This window comes from Saccoglossus kowalevskii, chromosome 21 (genome assembly GCF_978046115.1).
Source record: "Saccoglossus kowalevskii chromosome 21, keSacKowa6.1, whole genome shotgun sequence".
Classification (NCBI taxonomy): domain Eukaryota; kingdom Metazoa; phylum Hemichordata; class Enteropneusta; family Harrimaniidae; genus Saccoglossus; species Saccoglossus kowalevskii.
Genome location: NC_140661.1, coordinates 17,169,451 through 17,180,148, shown reverse-complemented (window position 1 = coordinate 17,180,148; position 10,698 = coordinate 17,169,451). Strand labels below are relative to the sequence as shown.

Here is a 10,698-nt window from a genome sequence, read left to right as displayed (position 1 = left end):
CTTGTGTTTTGTTTTTTATGAAAAAGAAAAAGGTGTATGTAATATTGTGCAGCTACCTGGAGTGTTGGTTAGACCAATTAAAACATGTCGTCATATAAGGAGTTTCTAAAAACAAATATTTGTTGGCAACCCCCACAAACACATTCAGCTACTTTTTGACGCAAATTAACGAAATTGAAATAAGACGCAAATTAACGAAATTGAAATAAGACCGACACATCAGAAATACGAAATCTCGATGAAATGTTGTGAGAGTTACCATGGTCCATTGATAGTTTGCATCGAACTGGAATTACATAAAGAGTTCATGTGGGCCGGGTCAACCAATACACGAGACCAGAAGTCTCGCAGACCAACTCTTGCTAAAGCCTGTGGACTTATGTCATGGGCATCAATGGCAGTAGGAACATTTTTTTTATATTTTACACACCAACACAGATTCCTCTGCCAAAATGGACAACTGCCTCTTGAAGCTTGGGGTACTGAATCTATAATCACAAGACGTGAAACATTGCTATATAATGTCTTAGATAAAATTATTGAATCAACTACTGATATTTCATTATATACTATGATTTCCCAGCTTCGACAACAGTCCTGGCAGTGAGGGGTGGGAGGTGCAGTTGTCGAAACAAATGTACAAGAAAAAAACATTTTTTACAATTGGGACATTAATAACAACACGCACATACAAACATCTCATTTCCCCTATGCACTGTATATTTCAGTATTGTTGTCATCGTTGGCATTACGATATACATTTATACCAGTCGATTCATTTCTGTTTCCGTACATTCTGTTATCCTGAATAATAATCGGTTAATCAATTTAATTGGATTGGACAACAATTAATCAAATTATATAAATTGATAATCATTACACTAATAGTACTATTATTATTGTTTGTTTGTGTGAAAATGATATGTATTTGGGATCCTGAGACGCTGAGTACAGATCTGACGTGAATTAGAATAGCAAATACGTCAGTTTTAAGTCTGCAGAAAATAATTACCATCTTTTTTTCTTCTGTAAAACAAGAATATAACAATCTATCTTAGTTTTGAAATAAAATGAATCTCATACAATTTAATGATGAACTACGTTGTTTTCTAGGGACGGAACTTACACTCAATCAGAGATTGTGTCAGTACCTTTGGTTACAGCTAACGGTTCACTCGCTGGTTACTAGACCAATCGCAAATGACTGTAGTAGCGCCCTCTTTATACGTTGTAACGCGATGAAACGCATTTCACATCGAATATTTAGGTATATACATTATATTACATGTATTTCAAATAATTAGTGTGAATATTTATTAAAAACCCGTTCATATTAATGATGTAATTCGTCATATCAAATATATGTGTAGATGAATTAGAATTAAAACTCAGTAAGCAATCTGCATGTATTAAATATCTGGTTTGTTTTAAAAAAAGCTCGAATTACAGTGTTTTCGTTTGTTTTTACTGCGAGTTGCTCAGTATGAAAGCGTAAGATGTGTGTAAGGGAATCTTACTACTGGGTAAAATATAATATTAATTTTACGATATCCAATTTTAATTAGTTGTTCCAGGTTGTTGTAGTTCTGTGAAAAAGTGGGACATTGTTTCTGTTGTAGTGAAATTAGTCTAGTTTTTTCTAATTTGTTATTGTAAGGTTTAATAATAAAATTTGTCTGATGCTGAGCCAAGCCTAAACCAAGCCTATTGTGGTGTTTGTTTTGTAATTCATGTGAGTTGTGCGGTGAACGTGGCAAGTCTGTACGCCTCGTGCGGCCGGAGTATGAGAAGACATACTTCTTTACATGGAGTTGAAGTGAGTTTGCAACCGGTGGTGGTAAATGAGCACTATTATAGCTACCCGAATCGGTCATATTAGAAGCGTTAGAAGCTCTATGGATTTGATGTGGGTGTAGCTGAAGTGTCGTCAATGCTAAGATTTGAGGAGCCTAACAGAAAACTATAGGACAACAATAGGACATCGATACTGTATACTTTACCTCCGTTTTTGCTTTGCCCTAATTCCCTAACCTGAAGTTATGGTATGGCCCAATTTATGTATCTACTTGTGTGTGTGGAACTTTAGAAAAAAAAGCTTAGTCAATTTCATGCACGTCATCATCGTTATTCATTGTGTACTTCAAGCGTGGCCAATCCCCGAATCATTCGCAGACAGGATTGCAGAAGTAAAATCATTCAGTAGCGGATATACAGTCAATTAAAATAGAATATAGAACAAATCAATGTTAATTATATAGTTCAGTTTGTATTTGAATCTATTTCCACTGCAATTAAAACAAAAAGTATATTGTTCACAAAAAAATGTGTCTTACTTCAGCGTGAATCTGAAAAGCATGTCATATACGGGGAAAATAACTAATGACACACGGGACAACATATAGTTTCCAGTTGATTGAATTTCATTGAAACCCAAGAAAAAATTTAACGTCTTTGTTAAAAAAAACAGGCTTCAGGTCCAGGCCTGTCAGAACGCGTCGTGGCGCCCTTATTGTTTACAAATATTTCGATCGAAACTGTAGTCCAATGCATCATATTTGGTATAATTTCAGTTTTAAAATGTCTTCGATCTTGAAACAAAATCTTTCGTTTAAGTGTAATTTTATTATTTAATTTGCTTTGGTAAACAGCGTTTTACATTAACGCAAATATGTCGCACTTGCAGAATCAACAAACCTCGTCCCCAACATGCAGTGGTTTGACTGACATTGAACGGTATACATAGTAAAAATAGGGCTAGTTGGTTTCCATTTTGTGCCGTCTACCAACTTGTTACATATACTATAGATCGACACTTAACAACAACTGGCAATATTTTCTGGATTGTGTTTTCCGTGAAACTGTTATTCTACAGCTAAGTGTTCACTTCGATTGGTATGATAATATGATAATAAACAAATAGTATTGTTCCTGTATCAAGAGTAAACATACCAGACACTAACAAATGACACAATGTCGTGTCACTGTATATTGATCTAATTATTTAGATTTAAATCATCTAATAAACAACGGTTTTGCTACAATATCCGTTTTGAAAAAAGGTGAACGAACGTCAGTCAAAATCGGTTGTTTATGATGAACAAAATACTGGTATTTCGATTTCCATTTTTGGCTCGCTGTAGACAATCAATATCCGTTTTTAGTTTCCCGTCGAATAAAAACGTCATTCTATTTATCTTTACTATACACGCGACCCGCGACGACGTGGAATGACACGTTAAATCGACATTACAGATCCCGAGTGTGTTAATTGAACAATATTAAAATATTTTTTTTCCTTCCCAGAACCTCACAACTGCTTTTGTAATGAATATTCGTGTTAATCAGATACCTAACCTATATAATGAAGAAATCATCCGATATTGCGAGCTTAAAAATGAGATGTTTAATATAAATGTGCTCTCCTATTTAACTGGTTATTAGAACAAAATTTCTGCCTAAAATATTATTTTCCAAGCTTAGATTCTGCCTGTGATAAATTTCAGTAAAATTGGATGATGATGATGCATTTTTAAGACCACAAACAGTGACGTAAATCTAATGGCCCATATTGTTTTTATTAAGTTAAATTCAAGAATAAGGCAGTTGAATTAATGATTACTTTCCATATCGATGGTCTACTTTCCATCACATTTAGTGAGTGTACTACAATGATATACCCAGTCGGTATCAATATTAGGACGACTACAGAATAGATTTCATATTTGACTCAGGACCTTGAATTTTATTTACGTATCGGTTTACATGTGTGAAGCAAAACTATAGTGATTTCACGAGACGTATCGAACGGACATGCGCAATCAATTAATTCCTTTCAGTCCAACAAGTAAAGAAAACATAATGTTTGAGTTTAAAGACTAATCGATCTATTCACTTTACGATATACATATTGTCCAATGTCAAACGAACGTTCAACACATTGGGACACATTCCCCATTAAGAAGACAGAACTAACAGCAATGGTATGATAATTAGCAATATTTTATAGTTCAAAATTCAACTGAAGAATATTTCAAAATATACATTTTATTTTAATTATTCCCTAAACTAGATTTATTTAATTAAGGCACATAGAACACATACAATGAGTATTACGAAGCGGACTAATAGATTCACCGAGCATGCGCATCCGCTGAGACTACCGTGACAGATGGCAACACTATCAATAAATATAATTGACTAGTTGGAAATATCCCCGGGTATGTTATTTAGTCGTGGATGGATTTTAAAACTAGCATGGAGAGGTTTAGAGAGTAAAACTAACTTTTATAATTTGACGACGACCAAGATGGCGATTACTCAATATATTTGTATATTTTCATACATACATACAATTTTTGATCCATACCACATATTTAATTTTTTAGTATTCTACTAAATTACAGCTTTTAATCTTAATTTAGTAATTGGTTTTATATAATTTTATCGCATGTGCTTATATGTATAATATCAGCGATTGTCTTTGTATCATGCATATATCATACACTATTAGTGTTTGATATTAAATTAGTGTCTGATATTTAATGGCAATGTATTGATTTCCGTAAAAAATGAGAGCGGACGTCAATCAGGTTGTTTATTATGAAAACAGAAACATACTGGTAATTTTAGTACTATTATTGTCTCGTTTATGACAGTACATATCTGTTATCAGTATCTCATCGAATGAGTAATAAATTATACTTATCTTCAATGTACACGTGACCCGGTTCATGTCATCACGACTCATTGGTATCACAAATAATAATTGTACATTGATTGCCTGAACGATTTTAAGTCGTTGATATAACAATTCTTAACATCCTAACTGCACTTGTAAACTGTGTTGTTGATCCCGTATGTTGTTGTACTGATTGTACGAGTTTAAAAAGCTATAGCTGCTGACAAAAATTAAAATACATGTGAAATGAACAGAAATAGTGTTTTCCAACCATACAAATATGTAGGTAACGATGCCGTAACAGTTTTAGGTTTAATTTTAAACCACAAAAACTAGCAGGAATGCTTTCAAATTAAGCAAAATTACAAATTATCAGAACAAAACTATTTGTTCTAGAAATACCATGTCTGAGTTAACTGAGAATTAATCCACTGACGCTTACCGGAATGAACCGTATTGTTTTATTGTTATTGTACTTTTATTAAAATAATTCGGTTTAATTGATAGGCGTTGAAATAACTTGATGGTTAACTGTTTTACCGTGACTAGTTTCTATAGTCGATTTCACCAGTTTTGAAGAATTTTCTACAAACCCTATCGTGGCTAGCGTGCATGTGTTATATAACTCCCTTTGTGCAGACTGGCTGATGATCAGATTAGAAAAAAAAACTATTGTACCTGTTCCATCCTTGCCACAAGAAAAAAAGATCCGTTTTTTAAATATATAATTGAATTGCAGTTTTGGTTGAAAATGCTATGTTTGTCTAGTGAATATGAACTACAGTGAGTTGAATTTATTACTCTGTTCTAGTTCTCAACTGAGCAGCATGTCCAATAGGAAGCTATACAGTCTGTCCGTACGGAAACAATTCGCAGCGATCGACTGTGTCAAAAAAGATGAAACCAAGTCGAGAGTGGCACGTGATTTAGCAGTCGAAGTGTCCACTATTCGTGGGTAGGTAAAGAATGAAGAAAAGCTGAGAAAATTTGTTTCGAAGTTGACCAAGAGACTGAACAGACAATTATCCGACAATAATGACCTCGATAAGGTTTTGACGCTTTGATGCTTTTCAATATAGAAAACGTACTACAAATACATGTGTGTGTATTTGTGCTTTTTCTCCATTGTCAATGCATGAACTCCGTTTTCACAAGACCCCTCGGTATGTCCCGACCCTCGATAAGTCGCGGTGTCAGAAAACGTCCGTCGTAATTAGTTTTTTTCAAAGTTACTAGGAAAGTACTCTTTTTTTAGTACCAAACAGTACACATTTACACAAGAACACAACGTTTCATTCATTATTTTAAAATGGTACAGTTTTAAGCAGCGACATCGTGAATTCAAAGTAAAGATTTTCCGCGAGCTTTAGTATGATATGTATATGAATCAAGTTCAATTTCAACGGGTCATTTTCCCATTCATTGTTTATTTTCCTTCTATACAAAAGGAGTTACGTAAACTGTGACAACACACAACTCACGATATGGGGCTGCAAAAAAAACACCTAAAGCTCGCCAAATTCGCATTATTACGAGCATCAGACATTGGCAAGAATATGGTCAATATGATGACGTACGTTAAGTATTAGTTAAAGCATGATATATTTCCGCGTATGTTTACTAACAGTTATACAACGATTACGGCGCGTTTAATATTTTCTATTATAGACAATTTCACCAGTTTTCAGTAAAGTTTCTATAAATCGGTGCATTGGTATGCAGGAAAACACCAAGCTGATGATTAGATCAAGGAAAAACGACACGAATGTACATTGTGCACCTAAAACAAGCGTGTGTAATCACGGGCGACTCGTTACATCTACTCACTGATCACCTACTAACTCAATCAGTCGAGTGTCTGCTTTCTAGATAAAAGCAACGTGGTTCGAATCGTGCGTCTTTCCACAAGAGCAAATATCTAGTGAGTTACACTTCGAATGACGTTCACTACAAAAGAAACACTTTTGACTGAATTCTGGTTATTGATCAGTAATTGTAGACACTTTGCAACAAAAACACTGTCCAATTTATTTTCAATCGGGCAGTTTTCTACATTCCTGATTGTTTTATTTTATTATTATTAAGTCCACATATTGAGTGTCCTCCATTAAGGCGTGGATAATATTGGTGAATCATATGCATTTTTTCTCATTTAAACTACGCTATTCTATTCTATTCCACGTTGTGTTACTCACATCTCGCGATATGACCTGTCAAGTAAATATGTCAGTTCCGCTTGTTAGTAAATCGCCCATTTAACCACTACTACAATTGTTATCGTGTTTTCCAGAGCTTCCTGAATACCATCACAATTACAATGATTTGTCTAAATGTAGCTGTTACAATGAATGCATTTCTTTTTGTGTGTTACGAATAGAAATAATGGGAATCACAATGCATTCAGTTTTGAAACAGATGGATGAACATAAATGTTATTTCATTCTTCATGGTTCACGCACGCAATCTTACAAAATACCGGTATATCTAAGCCAATATAAGTGTTGTACAGTGTTCAGTCCGAATATCGTATCGCTGCTGACTGGTAGACACACTTCGCCTGAGTTCCTGGACCAGTGAGTAATATTTGTTTTCCTTGTTCCGTGTGTTCATCACATAACATTTTATGTAGCACATTGATATTTATTTTGTGTTTCTTGCGGGAATGCTTTCTATTATTTGTTTTGAATATTCATAATATCACAAATGTATTGGCAGATAATCGTAGTGTCTTTATGGGACCGTTTGCTTTTCACTACATTTCAAAATGTTGTTTCTAATAATTGCTGTCATCGCACATGATTGTGAAACAATTCATTACCTCTTAACTCGTTTATACGACAGCATTTTATCTCGAACCGATTTTATTCTGATACACGGGGTTGAGATCCAAGACAACTTGGCCCTGACATTGCCCGACCTCCGTAGAAACGAATGGGGTCGAAATCAGAACATTTATCGCTTTCTTCAAATTACTTTTTTATTGAATCACTGCGAATCGGCAGTTGACACTGTTTGTAAACTACTTTGTATATTCTGCTGAATAGAAAGCTCAGCGTCATTTTGTGTAATTGTTGATTCGTTGGAGATCGATTGTTATTGCCGGTTACTTTATTTCGCCCGCCATGAGTGATCGCAAGATTTACACCACAATGAACAAAATAACCCCACTGCCCCAGGAGACTACGCTGTTCGGTTATGAACGAACCGAAAGAAACTTTTCTTTCGTTGGGCCCAGCGGGGTAACCGCACAAGAGACAATAATTCGAGGGAGATGTAATAGTTCGCTTTCGATATAATGATGCCGTGTAAACCTGGCACAGCATACCCTTCGCTCCTTCTGTGTATTCAAGTTCGTAAAAATACAAATATAATCGTCCACTTTGACTTGTTTCATATATTGCGAATAAAGTATTGGTGTTTGAAAGCGTGGCCTAATTTCGTATATCAATCGTTCCTACAAAGTATCTACCATCTTTAGTTTAGTCATTGTCCCCCGTACATGAGTTTATGATGATTTTTAATTGTAACATCATTTGATATATTTAGGTTCCCTGGACTAAAATCCACATAATATCGTTCTTTAGAAAATATTATGAGGTATGATAAACGACTTGGTGTGTGTTTGTTTTTTAGAATATAATAACAGTTGACTTGTCTTGTCTCCCACTCCCACATCATTTAATTACGAATGTGCATATGTGCACCCGCCACATTCTGAGTGCACCCTGGGGAAGGGTGAACGGTTTGCCCGTGCAATAAAGCAAACGTTTTTTTAAACATACAAAAAGAAACTAAAAAAAAATTCCATAAAATATAGAATACACTCTAGAAGTCAGTGCAGTCTAAAGTATAAGCAACTGATCAAAATAAACTAGCGATATGCTTCATGGGGTGTAGCGACGCGTAGACAACGCTGTTACGTAACAAGTAAACATAGGACAAGCAAAATAGTAATTTCTACCTCTACTACGTATTGTAAGAAAGGCTATTTTCATTAACAACATGTCGAGAATATGTTCATTGCAACAATTGAAGCATTCATATCATATTATAATATTTTCAGTAATGTATGTACTTATATCGGCAAAAAAGAAACTTACGTCTTTTAGATGTTATTGACACAGCCAGAGAATGTTGATAATCAGCATATTTGCTGTTTGTAGCGAAATTTAGTGGTACTATTATACTCACGGTTGATCGATGTACTAATATTTTTATATTCTCAATATTGTATGCAATACATCTCGATCAATGATTAAATTAAAGTAATTATTTTACTAATATAAGCTTGTGTTTTTATTCAAGAATTTTGCATCATGAATTTTGCTGGATTACTGGTTATCTACGTCGGCATCATCTGTGTAAGTACCCGGATGTCATAATATGACTCAGCGACATATCGGTTACATATAATACGATTTGTAGCCTAAGTTTTCCTTCAGTTACACATGAACCTAAAATAGCAAACCCCGATGGCATCCATTAGAGGACGTTTACGCGCGTAATCATTCCATTTTTGGAATTCGCATTTCCTAATATGGTAGGATGAAAATACTCCGTAAAATATCGCAAACTTACGGTTAACCATTTGATTAAGAGTATCTGTAAACTATATAAATACCTATTCTTTAACATTTTCATACTGTATTGGCGTGTTATATTTTGGTGTGTCAGTTATCTACAAAACCGTTCGATAATTTAAATTGTTTTCTGAAGCGGTGGATGTCATGTCATTAAATCTACCCAAATATTTCACTGCTAGTATATTTATTTCAGCATATAATACAACATGAAAAAAGAACTGAACAAAATTAGACTCATTTAGTGCGTCATTGATTTTTATTCTTTTTTCCCCCTCTCATTAGCAAACCCATTTACTGGGTACTGCTGCTCAAGATGGTGAGTTAATTTATTTGAACATTTAAAAGATAATCATGGGAACTTATTCCAAAAGAGAAATGAAGTTGAATATAATCATTTGAAGTCCAAATATAACATCGATAAGATTGAAATATGTTTCCTGCACGTGCATGTTTTATCTAATTCATTCTAATTATGCACAGCGCCCGCAAAATGTTGAGTACCACCTTATTGTTGAAGTTTCATATTTGGTAGATTCCACCTGCCCACAAAAGGCATAATTGCAACGTTCTCCAGCCCTTATGATTGTGCAACACACATCCTTATCCTCAATTGCAATGAATGTATTGCACTAGTAATTTTTCATTTTGCAGAAAACAATAGTAACACAATTTTGTAAACAATTTTCCGAATTGTTACACTGCCTCATTAATTTACACTGTGACATTAAACTGGCACATTCAAATATAACGTTTTCTACCTTCTTCACACAGAGTGTTCAGGATGGTGGACTAATTGGTTTAATCATGATGGTCCGAGTGGTTTGGGAGATTATGAAACAACATCATTTTTTGTAGATCATCTTGGAAACGATATGTGCTCTGATCCTACTGGTGTACAAGCGCAGACGGTAGATGGTGTTGCAGCAGAAGATACAGGTGAAATATTCTCAGACTATTCGCCAGAAGAAGGATTCGTTTGTTTACGGGCAGATCAACCAGATAACGAATGCTATGACTATGAAGTCAGATTCTGCTGCCCAGGTAATAAAATGCAAAACAACAATCTAAAATAAATTAACATATATTAATATGTATGAGAAAGCCATTTAACCTGCAAGGATAACTATGAATACATAATCTAAAAAAATTTGTAGATTTAGAATCGCCTGATTTTAAGTTTTTGTAAATAAAAAAATGATTTTAATGAGTTGCATGTAGCAATCTAAGCCTAAATTTAGTAATACCGTATATAAACTAATTATTTCTTTTGTTTATCTTTACAGCTTAGAGCTTTAAATGCAGCTGGTAGACAAAAAAGCAGTTGCATGAAAGCCATTCTATATTGTCTATAATAGAAATTCATGAATGCATCCTCTTCGTAGTTATATTGCACTTTCTCTGTAAGTTGATGTAACAAATAAATTAATTATCACCGTG

The 10,698-nt window shown here is 34.3% G+C and overlaps 1 protein-coding gene across 1 annotated transcript; it reads left to right on the top strand.

The window, feature by feature from the left end:
- Positions 1 to 7,142: 7,142 nt before the first annotated feature.
- Positions 7,143 to 10,698, top strand: LOC102802261 (cartilage intermediate layer protein 1-like). The gene is made up of 5 exons (XM_006825463.3): positions 7,143 to 7,251; positions 8,984 to 9,039; positions 9,544 to 9,577; positions 10,033 to 10,302; positions 10,545 to 10,698. Exons 2-5 carry the CDS (start codon positions 8,995 to 8,997, stop codon positions 10,547 to 10,549), a joined length of 354 nt encoding a protein of 117 aa, XP_006825526.1. The 5' UTR covers positions 7,143 to 7,251; positions 8,984 to 8,994; the 3' UTR covers positions 10,550 to 10,698.